The 19,561-nt window shown below is 46.1% G+C and overlaps 1 protein-coding gene across 7 annotated transcripts in view; it reads left to right on the top strand.

The window, feature by feature from the left end:
* NFIX (nuclear factor I X) overlaps positions 1–19,561 on the top strand; it is a 240,439-nt gene extending 220,878 nt beyond the window's left edge. For all 7 annotated transcript variants that reach the window (XM_066618211.1, XM_066618209.1, XM_066618206.1 and 4 more), the window contains 2 exons: positions 201–295; positions 9,895–19,561. In XM_066618211.1, the coding sequence (XP_066474308.1) occupies positions 201–295; positions 9,895–9,909 (110 nt within the window). In that variant the 3' untranslated portion in view covers positions 9,910–19,561. The remainder of the gene's footprint in view (positions 1–200; positions 296–9,894) is intronic.

Raw genomic sequence — 19,561 nt, 5'->3', positions numbered from 1 at the left:
GCTCTTTGAGAAGAGGGTGTTTGGGAGGGGAAGGGGAATTTTGTCCAGTCTCTCTCTCTCTCTCTCTCTCTTTGGATTTTGCTTATGTGAGTCTCATCTGACAGGCCTGCTTGCCCATCAGTCTCCTTTTCCATGAACACCATCAATATCATCGGCCTTGCCCAGTGGCCCTAACGGCCTCACATCTCTTTCCCCTCCAGCATTCTCAGCGCCAGGCTCCTCCTCCTCTGCCAACCGGTTTGTCGGCATCGGACCCCGGGACGGCAACTTTCTAAACATCCCCCAGCAATCTCAGGTAGGGGGGCCAGTGTCACAGGGCAGTTGGGGGGGGGCATATGTTTGGCAGTAGCCCAAATGTAGCTTGAAATGTGTTGGGGATGGGGTGATGGGAATGGAAGGGATGGATGTGGTGAGGGCCATATCCAGATACACATTTGTCTCCTGATGCCCTTCAGGTCCAACCGGCATTGTATCTAGCACCAAAGTCTGCCATATAGAAGGGCAGAGCGCAACTGGGTAGAAGATAGCCCAGGTACAATATGGCTCATATTATATGGGTATCTCTAGGGTTTTTTTCCCCCACTGTGAGGATGTGATGGCATTTAGCAGACAGCATAAAAATGGGATTGGACATAAGGATAACTGGTTCAGTTGTTGGGTATAAGTCCATTTGGAACCACCATTAGCGTTGTTCAGGACTACAGCCAATTCTGAAACATAAGTTATGGTGTTCATCCTCTAGTCAGGGATTTGCGGCTGAGGGAGAGGGTCTTTGGCTGGTGGTTAGTGACTGAGATGGAATTTGGAAACAGCTCGAATACAGAGCACTGGTCAGAGTGTTGGATTTAGATGTGGAAGACCCCGTTAGTCCCTCTAATAGTTAACTATACCCAGCTAATAAGCTCACTGGGTAGCCTTGGGAAATCACTGTCCCTCAAGGCTATTTACATGTTACACTTTTCCTACTCAGATAAACTCTTCAGTGTAAAAAAAAAAAAATGCAGTTAGGACTGCACATGGGTATATTCCTCTCAGTGTACATGCTAAAAAGCAACAGCTTCCCATCCCATGTGTACATAATTAAATACATGTGAGAGCTATGCTGTTAGGGTGGGGTATGCATTTTTAGCATAATTAAATGTGATGATCTACCTGTGGGCTTCATTTTTTTCTGCACGTAAATGTTTTCCATGCTAGAAGTGTTATGTAAAGCGGTCCTGAACCTGACCCCACCTCACAGAGTAGTGAGAATAAATAAAAAAGAACAGCTAAAAAAAACCCTTTACAGTATCTAAAAGGCTATTTATAAACTATTTATAAAGGAGCCCAGTTACTATGATGCTGTCTTGCCATCATTTCCCCCACTCCAGGCAGACTTCTGTCCTCTAGGCCTCAAAGCCTTTTCACCCTGCCCTTGCCTTTAGGTTGCAACTGCTCTGGGAGACTCTGAGGCAGGGCAGGGTGGAAACCAGCTTCCAGGCCCAGTAGCAGAAGGGGAACCTGATTGACCTTGAATGCCTTTCCCAAAAGTCATGGTGTTTTGTTTAACTAAGGTTTAGTGGTTAGTTTAATTGATCTTTTGTGTTTTGGTTTTTGCTGTGGTGGGTTTTGCTTTCGCAAAGATAAGATGATGATGAACATGATGATGATGATGATAAAGACTGGAGACAGTTAAGGGAGGCTGACAGTGCTAGAGCCATTTCATTACTTGAGTGACTTACTTGTCAGTTATTGTGCAAACTATTTGTATGGAGAAGGAGCCAGACCTGGTGGTGCAAGCCGGACAGGAATAGTTGCATAGTCCTTATGGGAATATTTTGCTCCAGTAAATTTTTCTACTATGTATAAAATCTATGCTAAGCTCTGGAGGCTGTGCCACCCCTTTCAATGCTTTCTGGATTGCAGCTTCATACAGAGTCCGTTCCTGATACCAGCTCCTGGTTTGCTCTGAAACTTCACTCCATAATATTGCACTCCTTTCACCCCATTCCCCCTTTGGGGAAGGAGGCGTGGAGGATATTTCACATGTGAGGCTCAAACAAATGGCCCAGCTTGCACTATTTGTGCGGTGTGTGAATGTTAATGCAGAGAACGGAGAACGCAAAAGCAAAACAGGCTATACATTCTTGCTAATGTTGGTTTTACATTCACATTGCGTGCTGATTTACTCCAAAGTCAAGACAAGTCAAGGCAACATCTTCAAACTTGCTTCCAAACAACACAAAACCATAGGTTTTGTTCCTTTAGTATTAAAGTAGCCTTGTTTGGATCCAACACTACTGACACAATATCTTGTTCCTACAGACTGGATTGGTAGAAGTGAGGGGAGTGGAGTGGTGTGCATAGTCTAGAACTGAAAGGAAGGAAAAAGAAAAATCATTTACAAAATATGAGGGTCAGGAATTTGCTTTACAAGACATTTCTCTCCCCTGTTTTAAAAGCGATGATAAGCTAAAGAAAATTAAAAAAAACAAAACCCTAATGCCCTTTGAGTGGCAAGGACATGGGGAGACAGGGAGGAATCTTTCACTAAGGACTAGTGACTCTGTGGTCACTTGGTAGTAAGCACCACTGGCACTCTGCAGGGCCAGTTCTAATTGCTGTAAAAGAGTGAGCTGCGGGGAGGAGGGGCCTACATTTTTCCAGTAACAGAATATTATTGTTTATTGCAGAGAAATGGTAATCCCCCTTCAAAAGACGTGCTACCTGAGGGGAAAGTTTGGTTCCCCCTGTAGCAGTTGAGTAACAACCATGCATTTGTTGTTCCATGAAACAATGGACTGAAATGGCAGGATATTTGGGGATATTTTAATCCTGCCAGTACCATGACCAGAAGGAAAAAGTGGCAGAGACACGCAGGGTACAGCAACAAAGAAGGGCTGTGGAAAGCTGATCAGAGCATAAACCAGTCCAGTTCACCCCCACTCCAGGCTGCTCTCTCCCCCGCTCCTCCCGTCCCACACAAGATTGCTCTCAGCTGCCTTTCCTCCCCAGTCTCCAATGCTCCCTGGCGGTGAGCGAAGGAGCCAGAACAGAACAGGAACGGGATCTGCTCCCCTTCCCCATCCCATAACCAATGTCACGTCTGGCCCGTCTGGTTTCCCTGAGCAACGAGACATGATGTCACACCCAGATGAACTTGGACTTGGGGGGCCGGGCAGGGAAACAATGGTCCAGAGCAAGGCTGGAGCAGGGCCCAGCACAGCCGCAGGAATAGCAGGGGCACTTCCGCCAGCAACTTCCCTACTTCTTGCTTTTTCCTTCTTTTCTGTTTTGCCTCTTGAGTTTTATTTCATTTCCCATTTCTTTTTTTCCATCTCTATCGCTTTCTTTAGAGCACTGATACTTCTTTCCCCCTTGATTTCTTTTTACTTTCCAAACAGTTTCTCATCCTTTCTAGGACTCTGGGTGGAAAGGGAGGGGTTGCTCTGTCCCATCATGCATAAGACGGTTGGGAGATACTGAGATATTTCTCAGCCCAGGCACTGCCAGGTGGGCTCTTAGCTTTGCCAAGGGCCTTTTTAATGTGTGCATGTGTGTTTTGTGTGTGCAGGGGGGAGAGATATTCCCTGCTTCATTGGCTAGGCTACAGTATATTTGCGGGGGAGGGCAGATGTTACCACAGTAACCAGTGACTTTTCTGAACTCTGGATTCAGGCAGATGGAGGAGGACAAAAGAGGGGAAGAAAAAGACAGACAGAACTGGGCAAAAGAGATGAAGGAGAGTGTCTTCCAGTTCCCCCCTCTCAGCTGTGGCTTCTGGCTGTTGCCCACAGGAACAGCTGCAGGTCCCGCGAGGTGTGACAGACCTTTGCTCTTGGCCACACCACTTTTGTGGTAGTTGTTATTAAACATGCATTTAATGGCAACTGTGCATGCAGAACCTAGCACTGACCCAGTCTCGGCCCACTTGGCTTAAAGTCTAAAGCTATGCCAGTGCCACAGATAAACTTGCTTCTCTCCTGCTTGGTGTGGCTGGCATGTGGCTGCCTCCTTCTCTGCTCTTTCCAGGGATGTTGTTTTACCCTGGAAAACAACAGGGTTAAACTAGATCTGAAGGGGCAGCTGTATGCATTTATTTATTTATTGGCATCCCTGTGCTGCGTTTCAACCGACATTGAGCCATCAAAATTAGGAGCATAGTAAAAATAAGAAAATCTCAATCACAAAACAACAGACAACAAACAACAGAGGCAGGAGCAGAACAAACCAAACAAACTACACCATCCAGGATGCAAATATGGTAAGATAAGGGTAAATGTAGAATAAAAAGGCTTTTATAGTGCGTATGTTGTGTATAGTGCCTCATTCACTTATAAAGTGTGTGTGGGGGGGTCTTTTTAAATGTAAAGAAGTACACAAAATCATCCCTCTGTCCTAATTGCTTTCTGTTGCTTGAAACGTTTTTCTCCCAGCCCTGCTTCATTACTGGAAGTGAGCCAGACTGGGGAAAAAGTCCTTGAAGCAATGGAGTGCAGTGAAGTAAGTGAAGTGAAGCGCAGGAAAGGGTTTAGTTCCTCTCACATATACATGCCTTTTTGTTTAAAACAACCAACCTATCCACCTGCTTTATATGTGAAAAGGACAGGCATTTATGTAAATACACATGGCTACCCCTATTGCGCCTAGTTTGGTCTTTTAAAATTTTTTTAAATACCAAGGGCGCAATCCTAACTTGCAGTTAGGCTGGCCCAAGTCCCTTGGGCCGGCCTAGGATGTTCACAAATGTGCCGTAAAGCACATTTGCGCCTCCTCGAGGAAAAGCCAGGCCGGCACTCCGAGAAGCGCCAGCCTGCGGAGGCTGACATAAGCCTCCGCCCCAGCTTCCCCTGTGTTGCTTGTGTCGGCCCGCCAGCACCAACACCAGTGGAAAAGGTAGGCATGGTGGAGGCAGGGGGGAGGAGGGAGGGAGGCATTCCTGGGCAGAAGGAGAGCGGGCGATGGGCGACCCTGGGAGCGGGCAGGCAGGGGGAAGTGGGAGGTGGGGCTGGGATCCAGCAGTTATGCCGGATCCCAACCCCTGTTCCTGGGGAGAACGGGGCGGCTTCAAGCCACTCCACTCTCCTCGGACTTCTGCCACCTCCAGAGGTGGCGCAAGTCCGAGGACACCCATTGTGGCCAGCAGCCCTTACCCAGAGGTAAGGGGAAATGTTTCCCCTTACCTCTGGATGAGCTGCTTCTGGCCACAATCTTGCGCTGGATACAGTGCAAGCCTCCTGGCTAGCCTGTTCCAGTGCAAGTTAGGATTTCGCCCTAGGAGGCAGGGCAAAACATACCCACAAATTTGAATCTATCCACTTGCCTTTATTGCACCTGGCAGATAAAGAGGTAATTGTTCCCCCCTGGCCTGGTGCAATTTTTGGCCCTGGAGCTGATTCATATCAGAACCAGAATAGCAGTACAAATTATGTAGATCTGAAGCAGACCATCTACTAGAACTGGGAAGCAATTGGTGCAGAGGCCCTATAATCCTCTGTTAGATCTCTATAGCAGGAAATTTGAAGTGGCAGAGTTGTTCTGATTTCTCTCATGAGGAGCCCATTCCAGCTCTTAGCAACCTAGTAATTAGCTGTCTATGGGATCTTCTGGAAATGGGGCTGAAATGAGGGAAGGCAGCTTTAGGACTAACAGACGTGGACAGCTAACATGCCAGCTGTCTTGGCAATCCTCTTGGATCAAAAGGTCAGGGTTAAAAAGTACTTCATAAATAAAACCGTCTCAGATCACTGGTAGCCACACACATGGGGTTATTAGCTGAATCCAGAGCTGGTGACGAACTATTAGCTTCCGCAGTCCAGTGCAGGAGGAAGTGGGAGAAAGGATATGTGTTGTACCATGTAAAGTGAAACCAGTTTGATGTAGCACCAGCACTGCTCCTGACAAAGCACATACCCAAACACATTTGTTGCCTTGCAGTTTGCGTTGATCACTGGCACATCAGCACTTGTCTGAGATCCACAGATTTGCAGTGGTGCTAATAAAGCCTGATGTCATTCCAGGATGGTTGAGGCAAGGTCAGCTGCAGTGCAGATTTGCTGTCAGAAATGGCGCTCCCAGAGAATAGTCACATGACTACCAGGGCCTGCTCAAGGCATCTGAAAGCAGAGAGACTATGACACAGAGGGACATCTGGAGATGGATCATCCCTCATTGCCAAGTGGACGTTGTCATCGTGGAGTGACAACTCCTGACTGGCTTGTTACTGAGGCACAGCATTCTGATTGGCTTTCTAGGCACATAGCCTCAAGTTCCAACCAAACAGAGAGCAGAGACGCCCAATAAGTACTGTGCTGTTGTTTTTTGTTTGATTGATTGTTTCCAAATCCCTAATTTGTATAGGCTTTTCGCCCCTTCAGAAGATGTCAGTTCTTGCCTCTGATGCAGTGATGCTCTTACCTCACAATGCCTTGTGATAGGCTTAGAAAGCAAAGCATCACTGCACACCTCAGCCAGTCAGAGGCTTTGGATTGGGAGTAAATTTGCACTTGATTGGCTGAAGTTTGTTACAGTGAGTAATGGTTAGCAATCTGGTTGGCTGGCTTGCATTCCCTTGGGTGTAAGAACTGGCATCTTATTTTATGAAAGGATTATGGATTGGCCAAATTGAGAGAGGTTTGAAGCAAACAGAATGAGAGAGAAAAAAATATCTGAAATGCTTCTAGCAAAGAAAGAGGAACTACTTGCTTAAATAAATAAACCATAGAAATAAGTAAACCTGGGTTCTACATGCAAGTGGAGAGGCAGGGCTAGGGGAGAAAGGTAGGCTGACGAAGTGCTGTGCTTAGTCTGAAAAATTTGCATCAGTGTATCCCCCAGCTGTTATCCTTTCATCATCTGTGCTCTTTCTCTTATCTCCTGTAGAATGAGCCTTTATCTAAAAATAATCCGGGTAGGATAAAATTCTCAATAATTTGTTCTCAGTATTGGTCTGGACCAAGAACCACAGTTCCAGAAAAAGGGTGTAGTTTAAAGAAAAGAGAGTGACTGGGAACCAGAATTCCTGGCTCCTGTTTTTGGCTTTGAGAAGGGAATGAAGTCTGGTGATCAGACAAGGAAGGTGGACTGAATTTTTGCCTTATCTGATGTTGGCACTGGTATTCCAGGTATTTTTATAAAGAGCATCCTAACAGTGATCCCCAGGTCTCTCTGTGAGACTTCATCCAATGGAAATACAGAGAGGTGAGCTTCACCTAGCAGAAGAGGCATGTGCAATAGTTCCAGAGTAGGCTGGGAGAGCATTTGGCACTGGAGGGGAGGGGGGTGCAAAAAGAGAGCTGGGAAAGGGAGAGCAATTTCCTATCTTTCCCAATAATGGTAGCCGAGCTCCTCCTGGTGGCCATTTGCAGTTCCTGTTTTTTCTCCTGAGAATCAGAATTTTCTGAAGTGATTCTCTTTGCTTTCTCACCCCCCACCCCCATCAATATCAGTGCTTTCCCTCTGTGCCCCAGATGTTAGTTCAGTCCATAGTGTGATTTCTTTCCACCCTAACTGGCGCTGCCAGGCAGCAGATTATCTCCATGCAGTGCTGCTTCTCTGTCTCTGACTGTTCAGTTTTGATGGAATTTTGAACTCTGAGGCAGAGTTCAGGATGCAATGGCATATATCATAGATCAGGGGTGCCCAAACCCCGGCCCTGGGGCCACTTGCAGCCCTCAAGGACTTCCAATCCGGCCCTCTGAGAGCCCCCAGTCTCCAATGAGCTCTGGCCCTCCAGAGACTTGCTGGAGCCCGCGCTGGCCCAACACAACTGCATGACAGCCAACTGTTCAACCTCTCATGTGAGCTGTGGGATGAGGGCTCCCTCGACTGCTTGCTGTTTCACATCTGTGATGCAGCAGTGGCAGCAAAGGAAAGGCCAGTCTTGCTTTGTGCAAGGCCTTTTATAGGACATGGGCTATTGCAAGACCTTCATTCATTCATATAAGTTCCATCTCTAATGTATTCATTTATGTAAATTTATTCAAATTTGAAATGTAAATGAACTCCCCCCCCCGGCCCCACAGTGTCAGATAGATGATGTGGCCCTCCTGCCAAAACGTTTGGACACCCCTGTCCTAGATTAAAATACAGTACAGTCCTTTCACTACTTGAGCTACACATAACATGGCTTAGAATCAGCCTTCCCCTCCTTCTCAAGGGCCAGACACAGTGCCAGCTCCAGTTTAGGCAGAAGTGCAAAAGGCTGTGAGAGTGAGCAAGAGCAAGGGCTACAGTGTCTACATATGTTGGCTTCTGATGCCAACTCTGGCATGAAGCCACGATCAGTTCCAAGGAATAGGGATGAGGTCCAGTTTGGCCAAGCAGGTTTGGCCACACCCCTTGTCCCACCCTTTGAAGAGGCCTTAGTGATACACAGTTGGCTGAGAGAATGAGTGGAAGAACAGTCCATTTTCTTTCCATCACTTGAGGCCATTGCTCTTGGGATGAACAGTGTAATGTGCAATGTTTGTGTAATGTGCAGTGTAATGTAACAGGGTGAAGCCTGTAGGTGAAGAAGTAGGTAGGTGGGGGTTAAGCTAGTCAGCAAGTGGAAGTGGTGAATGGTATGGAGGAAAGGACTGGAACTCACCTTCACTTGAGGAAAGACTGCTATGGTAAAATGCTGCATCTAGCAAAGGGGCTTAGGTGTAACTACAGCAGCTGAGATGTGATATGAAAATATCCCATGGCACAGACAGTTCAAGCTCTGCTTTTCAAACAGGAGAGGAAGTTTGAACTTGCACTGAATTTTTGTTAGCTTAGTTTTTGCTGATTAAAGCATAGCTCTTGTCAAGACTGTAAAATGGTGCTTTCTAAGAAAGTAGGCAGTCTTCAGGACATCACAAGAGGTCATGAGAGAGAGAGAGAGAGAGAGAATCAGTTTCATCTGTAGATATTAAAGGGAAAACAGCGTTCTCTAATTTCAGCACAAATGCAAGGAATGTGGGAAGCCCAAATTGCACCTGCAGTGGTGTAGCAGATAGGATGTCAGATGTGGCCTGCTGAGACCTGGATTCAAATCTTTCCTGAGTGCCAGTTACTTCAGCTAATTATTCTCTCTTAGCTCACAGGGTTGTTGTGAGGATAAAATGGGAGACGGTAATCATATTTGCCACCCTAAGCTCCTTAGAGGAAGGCGTGTATACAGATGACATACTGAAGGGCAGAATTAGATATTGCAATATACACAGGCCTAGCACCAAAAATGAGTCTCATCTTTGCCCCTTCCCAATATCAGGTGTAATTCAACGTACCTGAGTCTTGACATCATTACACTGTGTGTTTCCCCACTTGCAGCAGCCAATTATGAGAAGCTAGGGCAGGGAAACACACTGCACGGTGACATCAGGACATGGGTAAGTTTCACTAGTCAGTGAGGAAGGGGACAAACAGGAGCAGCCACTTTTGACAGTGACAATTATCGTAGTGCTGCCTTCCACTCTAAGATTTTTAAGTGTACTGTATACCAAAAAACATCAAGTATGAAGCTGAAAAACAGACATTGAGAACCTTATTTATCAAACGGCACAAGTATCAGCTGTTTTGGGTGCAGCTTCCTCTTGAGTGTAAACACAGTGGCAACTCTGGGTTCATGTGTGAAATAACTGCCAGGGCATTCACGGAATGGTGCCACAAAGGAGAGCATTAGTGCTGCAGAGCAAGGTTAGGGAACGCCATAGGCACCAGAGAGGGACATGTTAGGACTAGTAAAGGATAAGGGATGGTGGGTGCCCTTCCATTGCCAGAAGAAAGCAAAAGAAGTAAAGCCAATCTTAGCTGGAGGAGCAGGAGGAATGCTGGAAATAGTTTGACAGGTGTCAATAGTTCACTTTCAAACAAGGATAAAAAAGAAGGAATTTTGTAATGCTCTATTTCAATTCTGCTTCTTCTTTTTTGTATTTTGTTCTGCTCCAGTCTTGGTTCCTCTGACGGGATCTTCAAGCGAGGAAAAATAATGATGATGATGATGATGATAATAATAATAATAATTTTTCACTCAAGCCCTGAGAATCAGAATCTTCAGTCCTTAACCCATATCTTCACCGAGCTGCTCCTCTTCAAGGAAAAGTAAGAGACATTGGGTAACATTATGGATGAGAAGCTTAAAAAGATCATGTGGAACCTCAGCGATCCTCAGCATAGAAGAGATTTGTCTTCTGCAATGTGGGAATCCCATCACCACCTCCAGAAGTCATGTAATGCTCTGTTATAATGATATAGGATAGCTCTGGACAGGCCATTCAAGCAATGGTTTAAAAGAAAGGGATTCTTCATTCATTGTGGGGAATAGCATTTGCATAAGCTAGCCTCAAATCCCAAAGCTGCACCAAGGTTTGCTGGGGATTATGTTTGTTGGGAGTGAAAAAGGAGACACTTCCAATAGTCTCATTTGCCTACCAGCCTGATTCCAAGAACGTTTTTGAGCATGCTAAAATGAATTAGGCGCATTTGCCCATTTGTGGAGGGTTGTGCTGTTCGGCCATTCAGTTGCTTTTAAAAATTCCTGAAAGGCAGAGTGGGGATCTGCAAGCAGATCAAGTTTGTCCTAAAATTCCATTCTAATATCCCAGTTTTTTTTTTAAGCTGATTGCATTTGCCCTGGTTCAGTATAGGAACTGGTTTTGATTAGAGCAGTATCAGAGCCATAATACCTGGCTGGCTTTCACAGTACAAACTTCTCCCACCAGACATAAATTCCCTTGTGCAGTAAAACGCCCTCATTAACTGAATTAACACTTTATTCTCATTAGTTAAAAAACAAATGCAGAAACGCTCCTGACTGCCAGATGCCCAGAGAAAATTCCATTCCAGAACAAAGGGCGGGCTTTTCCTAGCTACACTCACACTCTCTCATTCAGAAACACACACACCTGGCACCTGGTCCCTTCTCTCTTCATCTTGGTGTCTTGTGCTTCTCTGTGTTCCGTGTTGTAGATTAACTTTTCCTGCATCCCAGAAATGAAACAGTATGATCACAACAGGGTTAGGCAGAATGTACTCTCAGCCCTACTCCCCATGACTGTGGTAGAGGTGTGCTAAGCCACAGAAGGTCTAGAAACTGTTACTAAGCACTTCTCTTAGGAAAGAGTTCCCTTGAAGTATCCCCTTCAAAGTATTTGCCCTTATGAGACCCATTGAGGAATCAATTCAAAATATTATAAGCAAACCAAAAAATTAAATACTTTGGCAAGAGAGCAGAGAGACGACACTGATGTGGGTACCCCCACTGGCGCTGGGGTAACTGGCTGAGCCAGGCACGTTTCTGCAGAGCTCTTAGCCTGATCTGGACAGGGTGGGCTGCATTACTTTCCCTTGAGTTCCAGTCTTTTTCTTTTGAGGTGTTGGGTATCTGTTATTACTATGGTTTGATGCTCTTCCTGATCCCTTTTCTCCACTTTGTTCTTTTCCTCCTTGAGTTGTAGCATTTCCTTTGGCTTCCTCTACATACAGGTGACAACAACCAAGAAAGTTAAACAGAAGATTATTGTTTGGTTAAGACAAACTAAAAGCAAAACCCCTAAAGCTCAGTATACAAAAACGCACTCAGCAAACTTCAGTACAACAAAATGAATTGTGTAGAATTAGAGGCTGCCTGACTGGTAAAGTTTTGATATTACCATCTCTACACTGCATGCATGCACGCACGCATGCACACCAGTTGAACACACAGTTTTGCACACTTTCCTCTTTTCATGTCTCAGATGACACCACAAAAAGTGAGAAGGGAGCAGCAGTGGCCCCTGTCTCTCTTGCACCCATGAGAAGAACACCATGGCTTCTTTTCCAAAGGGATGTAAGGGAAGAGGCCCTTCTCTTTCTCCTTACCCCAGCTGAGCTTTGGGTCACAAGCTTTGCCAAATTCTTTGGGACTAACCCCACTCCATTCTATATCCCTGTCAGATGTGGCCGCCTTTGCATTAGAGGTCACTGGTTGTTACAGAGTAACTCCACATAGTATCCTTGGGATAGGTGAGGGCAAGATTCTGGGGTGGGGTGGAGTGAATGTTAGGGATTGTCTGATATGGAATGGGTCAGGAGGAGGATGCAGGGAGTGTGTGACTGTGCAATTTGCCCAGGGCAATAGCATTTTACGCTCCTAGCTTGTAATGCATGGAGTTGTCTCCCAAATGATCATGCAGGAAACGCAGTTGATCTAAAGAGCCTCCTGAAACCCTTCTGCTGTCTGCTGCAGTGATCCCCAGTCAATGCAGAAGTCATCAGCAGGGACATCTGGAGCAGACCTAATCTAGGAGCTGCTGGTGGAGCCAGGAATCTGCATCCCTGTCCAAGTGCAATGATTTTCCAGTTCCGAATGGAGAAACAGGGTCAAGGAAAGGAATTCCGAGGGCTGCAGACCTGCCCCTCCCCTCCATCTGCAGCAGAGTGCTCTACTAGCCCCCCTCCCCAGCTCCCACATGTCATAGGAACTCCTCAGGTCCCCCAGCACATGCGAACACATACCTTAACAGTGGACACCCTTACCACAGGCCTGCTCTTCTGGAGGAGTTGCAAAACTTGGCCTTGCACAGCTGCAGGACAGCTGCTGCATGGAGGGGGGAGTTTCTTTTCCCTGAGGAATATAGTAAGGGAGCAAGTGGCCTGCAGAAAATACATGTAGACATTTTGTTTGGCTGACATAACTGGCTGCTACAAGCCATGAAGTTTGGCTGGCTGCTGCCTGGTGTCTCCATGACTGGCATGAGCCAGGTCTACATTTGCCCAGTAAGACTGGAGACCTGGATTTCATAGATTTTCGTACTGGTGTTCAGCTGCTTCCATTACCCCTAAAGGCCCTCACCCAACCTCCTCTATAAAATGCAACCCAGAGCCGGGTGAAGTATAACCCACCAGAGAGAATGCAACTGTAGACAGCCAGTCACTTTCCAGGGAGTGGCTGAAAGGGCATTGTTTCCCATGGCATATCCGCACACTTCCTTTTGTCCCACTTTAGCCTCTGGGCAAGCAGGTTTCACGGGTTTTTGGAACACTTGCTTATCGGAGGCAAAAGTAGGATGAGCAGAAACACTACACTCAGCAAGCCTTCATTTGGAATGTCTTCAAATCTCTAAAACTCGTGTCTAGTCTCCAGCCTAACATTCATACAGTACTATAAATGAGCACTGTGGGTTGGATTCAAATGTGTGACATAGGCAGAGAACAGAAGCAGCAGCTGAGATTGGCACACAACTGCCTGCTGTGTGGTGAGGTTGAAAGGTGCCCAGTTGTCTTTTGAAACCCGGAGCCATCATCTGTTTGTTGAAGAGCACCAGACCATGGAGAAGTTCTGCAGACATGGCAGTGGAAAGTATTCCTGCCCTGGTGTTCTTAAGGAAACAGACCTCTCCCTCCATCAGTGCCTGCCCTCCCCCTTTCCTGCAGTGCCTGGCTGTTTTGGGTTAGAGTTCCAGCATGAGACTTGGTGGGGCCAACTTAGATACTGGGGGCAACTGTCTGCCTGTTAAATATATGCTTGCCCCATCTGCCTATACAGCAAGGTTGTGGGGGGTAATGGCTTTTTTAATACCAAAAAGTGCACATAGGGGAGAGAAGCGCATCACAACCCTCCCTCATGTTACCTTGCTGCTCTCTAGTCCTGTTTTAATGCCAGAAATCAGCTAGGCATTAAAGAAACTGTTTAAAGCAGCCAAACACTGCAAGGTGGTTTCCCCTTCCCTGCTCATTCCCTCTTGGTGTCAAAAGTAGGCCCCCAGCCACCCTCAATCTATAAGTGAACAGGGCATGTTTAACATACACGTCATGCCATGAATGTCTAATTTGGCTCTAGAGAAATGCACTACAACAATTTGTTGCTAATGCAAAATAACCCAGGCCGAGGGGGGAAGGGACAGAATACCCACTGCACCATTTGAAGTGTTGTACAATTTTTATTTTATGATATTTGCCATATGCACCACTTGGAGCGTTCCCAAATTGAGAAAGACTTTACCTTCCAGTCTTTAGAAAAGTACAACCAAGCTTTTGTTGCTGTCAAGCTGGACAATTTTTGAGGGCAAATCAATACTCAGTAAGAAAGGATAGTCAGAATCGGGGGGGGGGGGGATGTTCCAAAAGATTAAATGCCGAAGGTCACCATAATTGTTAGCGCTACAGTGTCTTTTCAGTTATTAAATTTCTTCAGTAAATTCATTCAGTTATTAAATTATTTAAAAAGAAATAATTCAGTCAAATACTTTGATCTTTTAATTAAAAAAAACAAAAACCTTTCCAACCTGGATTTGCAGCATTGCTCTGAATGGCTTTTCTACTTGAGACACTGTGCGCGTGTGTTTTAGGGATTTATGTAGTCTGATCAGGCAGTAGAGTTGACAGGAATCCAGAGACAAGTGACCACAAACATTCAGCACTTAAAAATTGGAAGGGGGGTGGGTGGGTGGGTGTGAGAGCAGAGGTTTACTGCTGTTTAATTCTGAAAAGGGGCTCTGAGTCTCCACAGTGCTCAGCATGCTGACCTCTTGCCATCTGCTAGAGGGCAACAGTTGGGTGACAGCAACATGTGGGCAGAAAGGATATGGTGTCATCCACCTACATGCTCAGCTGTCTGGTTTGGGTCCTGAAGAGGGGTGAATGTAAACACTGAGTAAGAACCTGGAAGGGGTGACACGGAGGACTTTTTAATTTTGGTGGCTGGAAAGTGTGGGCAGCAGAAAGGAAAATACACAGGAATGTGTGTTGAATGGGGGGGAGGGGATAAAAAAACAAAATATATATTAGGGGTTTTAAAAGAACCAATTTTGTTTGCATTGAGCCAAGTGCAATGGAGTGCATAGTTTTAATATCTTTGTATGTTAAAGATTGTTAAGAAGAAGAGAAAAAAATCTATTTTTGTTGCAAAGTCTTCTGTTCCCAGGGACTCTAAATAAATAGGGACAAAAGAAACCCAACCTTTGTAAGTATGGGGAAAAATCTTTTTCTGTTTATTTTTTCATTTGTTAATTTTTTCTTTTTCTTGTTTGTTTTTTAAATCTTTTTTTAAAATTGATAATGATCGGGGTTTGGTTATTTTTTTCCTTTTCCTCATTAGTTTTGTCGTTTTATGGGAGGGCTGAAGGCAAAAAATTTTCACATGCAAAAATAAAATTGTAAAAAAAACACTGTATCAGGTTAAAAGCATTGAAGAAAACTACTAAATTAAAGCTAAAGAAAAGGACAGCAAGTAAAAAAAAAACCCTAAAAAATCATAAAAGGAGAAAATAAAAAAAATACAAAACCTGGTGCTTCTTACAATATAAAGTACATTAAAATCTCTATTATACATAGTTTATGAACCAATTAATTGTTATCATAAAGCACATTTTAGGAAACACGCATTATCCCTTCTTTATGTTTAGCTGAAAGGGGCAGCGGGCTTTGCAGTCAAACGCACCAGCAGCATCTGGCAGCTTCTTATGGATCTTCCCAGGTTGCCGAGCGAGATGGGTGATGGTGAGGTTGCCATGGCAAAGGGAAAAGGTTCCTGCTGGAGTGGAGACCACCCCGAGCAGGCCATGGTGCTCTGGCTCCTTTCACCCCTTCCCCACCCTCCATCACCACTACACACCCTCTTCTGCTTTGTCCTTCTGTCCCATCTTTCCCAAAAGAGAGCCAAACACAGGACTTGAATTTGTGTTTGATCTCCATTTCGGCCCCCCTTCCTTGTGAACCAACTTAATCTGCAGTATGTGTGCTTTATCTCTCTCTCTCCCCCCATCCCTCCCCCCATCTCAAGGGCTTCTCTTTGCAATGAGGAGCCAACTTGTGATTTCACCAGCATTTCCCCCATGGAACTCCTCCCCACCCACAAACCACACCTTGTTACAATCTCTGTTTGCCTTTCTCACAGCCTCCTGGTATAGTTAGTGGAGTCCTTCCTCTTGCCTCCCTCCCATCCTTGCTGTGTTGCAGGGGGACAGGGGGAAGAGCAAAAGCCCAGACCCAACTCCACCCTGCATCCTCACAGAGCATGGAAGGTTGACTGGAGAAACTTCTATCTTCAGGGAAGGACCAAGATGGATGACTTTGCCTTACTCTCACCATGCTTAACTGGCCAGCTGACATAGTGCCTTTGTAAACCCATCTTTCGCTGGAACAGATGACATGCTCTGCCAGGGGGGTGGGTACAGGAAGTTCCACCCCTCCCCCTGAAATGTGCTCAACACGGGGAAAAGCAATAAAAAGCCTAGACTTGCCCAACAAGAGGAAGATGCCATGGCTCAGTGCTGTGGTGCCTTTGTCCTCTTAGGCCTGGCTTCTGCTGCCCCATGCAAAAGAGAGGGCTAGCAGCATCGAGGAGCGAGTGGAGAAAGCACACTGCCAAAACAGCAATACTGAAGGCTGCAGGCATTTCCCATGACAGCATTTCTGCGATTGGACTTGTCAGCCATCTTGTGTGGAGCTCTGAGTCACTTGTTAGCACAGATGGGGCTCTGGATGTGGCCCTTCTCTCCCAGGTGATGCTCAGATGGAATCCCATGAGGTTTGATACCTCACGAAGGGTTGGCTCATTTCAGAGCCCACAGTGTTGTTACATGGACTTGAATGTCCGAAGATGGTTTTGTTTGGGGGTGAATTGCCCTCACAGGGCTCAGTCCAACAAACAGCTTGAGACTCTCCTTGCCCTTCCTCCAGCTCCTTGTGTGGTGGGGGGAGGGAGATGTGTCCCCCTTGGCTTGTGCTTCAGCCCTTTGACCACTTAGGTCACTAAGTGGGCTGAAAGTGATTCCCCTGGTCTGCTTTATATGGAGCTTCCTCCCTTTAGAACATTCCTCTCTTTCCTTATGTAGACATGTTCAACACCTCCGTCTCCTCTTTTTGCTCCCTCCCCCACCCTACTTTCAGCATATCCCCCCCTCCCCATTAGCCCCAGACACACTTCTCTCGCTCGGCAGCAAAACCTTGAGATCCATGAAACTGCAGCTTCCCTGACTGCATCCCACCCCTGCCCCTTGGAACAAGTTTCTTCCTTGGTTAAGAAACGCAGTATATATATGAGTACAGTACAGTATATATATATAGTACTAATGGAATTTGGTGTGCTTTTTCTCCTCATACCCCTTTCCCATCGCCTCCCCTCCCCCAATGCTCCCTTTGTGTCTTTGAGTCTGTTCTTCCCATTCCGCCTCCCTCCCACCTCCCACTCCCTCTGCACTTGAAAATAAAAGGTAGTTCTTTGTCTGTTTTTGTTCTTTCTGAGGTTTCTTCCGTGTCTAGCAGAATGCAGGTAGCCATATGTTATAACTGTCAATATTGCTTCACGACAAAAAATATAGGAAAAAAAAAAGAAAAAATCCAAACTGTTTTATCATTTTTGCCTGAGCTTTCTTCAGCTTTCTCCATTGGAATGGCTTATCGTGTTATGTGAATTTAAAGTAAAAAAAGAGAGAAAAAAATGTTTAAAAATGTTTAAAAACTAAAAAAAAAAATACATATATTTCAAAAAAGAAAAAAAAAATCATTGGCTTCCCTCTTCCCTTGTCCCCACCAATCCCTTCCCCAGAGCAGAGATGGGAAGCCCAGTGGAGGGGAGTGCCGAGGGCTATGAGGTAATGTGTATGTGTCTGTTTTGGTGGGTGATGGGGGGGTCTGTGTCCCTTCTTTCCCCATTCCCGTGCTTTCTGGAGGAGCTGCTCAGAAACATCAAGAATAGATCCATTCTCCCCCCCCCTTCACATACATCCCATCATCCCTTTTATCAAATTGTAAAGTGCCTAAGAGGTAATTTTTCAGCGGCAAAGTTGATACTTGAGTTCCTCCATCCTGTTCATTTGGGGTTGGGCACCTCTATGGTGCTGGTAGAACACCTGCTGACCTGTAGAGGGCTGCTGCTGCTGGAGCAGCTGCAGCTTACCTCCTCATAGCCCCTTCCCCCAAGAGCTCTCCTCCCCACAGACTCACTTTTGGAATCAGAGCTTCTGGGGGACAGGAAGCAAAAAGGTATGCTGTAGGTAGGGAAAGGTTTTAGTACCCCTCATCCATGCACCCCTTTTGCTCTTAAAATTAGGGGACATCCATCCTGCTTTATATATGAAGGAACAGATCCACATGGAAAAGTTGGGTCTGCAGCTGACTGTCCCATCTAGTTTGGCCCAGAGCAGTGCTGTCTAGAAATCCAGCCCCAAAGTGCTGAAGTGCTATGGGAAGCAGTGGTTTGGGCCCCTGCATATTTCCAAAGGCCTTACAGCTTTTTTTGCCACAGGCAGCTGCAATCTGGCAAAGAAGGCAAGGTGATAGCCACATCCCAGTGGCTTGAGCCAACATGCCTTTTGTCAGGAGACATGGTGATTTCAGTGGTCATTCAGGTTTCCCTTTAGTGAGGCCATGAGAAGGTTCAGATGAGCCAGTGGGAGGACCCCAGGGTGCCAGCATATGTGTGCAGGAGAGAGGCCAAATGTTTGCAAAAGCAGGTCCTGTTTCCATTGGGTGCTTTTTCAAGGCATCCCCTCCAAACATCATGAAGCAGAACCAACTGATTTGAGATGACAAGACAGCCCAACAAGTGTGGGGGCCTCTTCCTTTTTCCCAGAACCTTCTTGCCCAGCTTTGTGGGGAGAGTTTGGTAATGTCTTCCATTACTGTTGCTTTCTTTTGCAGGAGCAAATCCTCCTCACTGATTCAATTCTGTTGTCTCTGGCCTTGATTCCTGAAAACTCTTTCACAGGAAGTGGTTCAGCTGCCAGGGGCCGATGGCCTTCCCTGGACCACTCTATGTTCCGGAATGACCTTTCCCCCCATACATTGTGGCACCACTACCTTGGCTGAGGCCCACTGTGGATGTTAGGATGACACCTGCTCATTCCAAGTGCAGAGAGCACACATTTTTTTGGCAAGTGTGAAATTTTACTAGAAAGACGCCAATCATAAAGACATCCACCTGCAGTCTTGCCTAGCCCAGACCCAAAGGGCCCATTTCTACCAATGCCAGCCTGGTGCTCCAGAGCAGCAGTCTCCCAACTCCTTACCCCACCACCCCTTCAGCACCTACTCCTTTCGTTCTTTATGAAGCTGTTCGTTGCTATTGGTTTGGTTTTGAAAACAAAAAGAACTCATCACACTGCAGCCGAATTAAGGGAAGTGCCTTAAACCGATGCCTTTGCTGACACCAGCGAACAAACTGAGACAGGAAGAGAAATCGATCAAACTTTTTATGCATTCAGCTTCAGAAATGTGAACAAAAAATGTTTACAGGGATTGCAATCAAACCGCCTCCAGGTGGGGTTCATGGAAGCCCCTCCCACCCTTGCTAACCACATCCCCCACCTGCAGGTTTCACCACAGAGGAGGGTTTCTCAGGCCTGCAAAATGGCTCCCTCTGCTAAACCAGCCTTCATTTCATGTAGCTTGCACCATCCCCTTTGCTCACCCTCACCCCAAAGAAGGGAACCAGCTGCCGTGATGTGGTGAGCCAGCTCCTCCAGTCCCCTCCCCTGTCCCAGTCAGCCCTCGGCACTACCCCTCCTTCCCCAAGTGCCACTCTCCGAGCGGGGTGTAATACGCATGTGTTAATTACAATTTTTTTCCATAATAAAAGTTTATAGATGCAGCACCTTCTTTAACTGATTGAATTAAAGAATGTTATTGACTGTAA

The sequence above is a fragment of the Tiliqua scincoides genome, chromosome 2 (genome assembly GCF_035046505.1).
Source record: "Tiliqua scincoides isolate rTilSci1 chromosome 2, rTilSci1.hap2, whole genome shotgun sequence".
NCBI classification, from domain to species: Eukaryota; Metazoa; Chordata; class Lepidosauria; order Squamata; family Scincidae; genus Tiliqua; species Tiliqua scincoides.
This window is presented reverse-complemented; position numbering and strand designations above follow the sequence as displayed.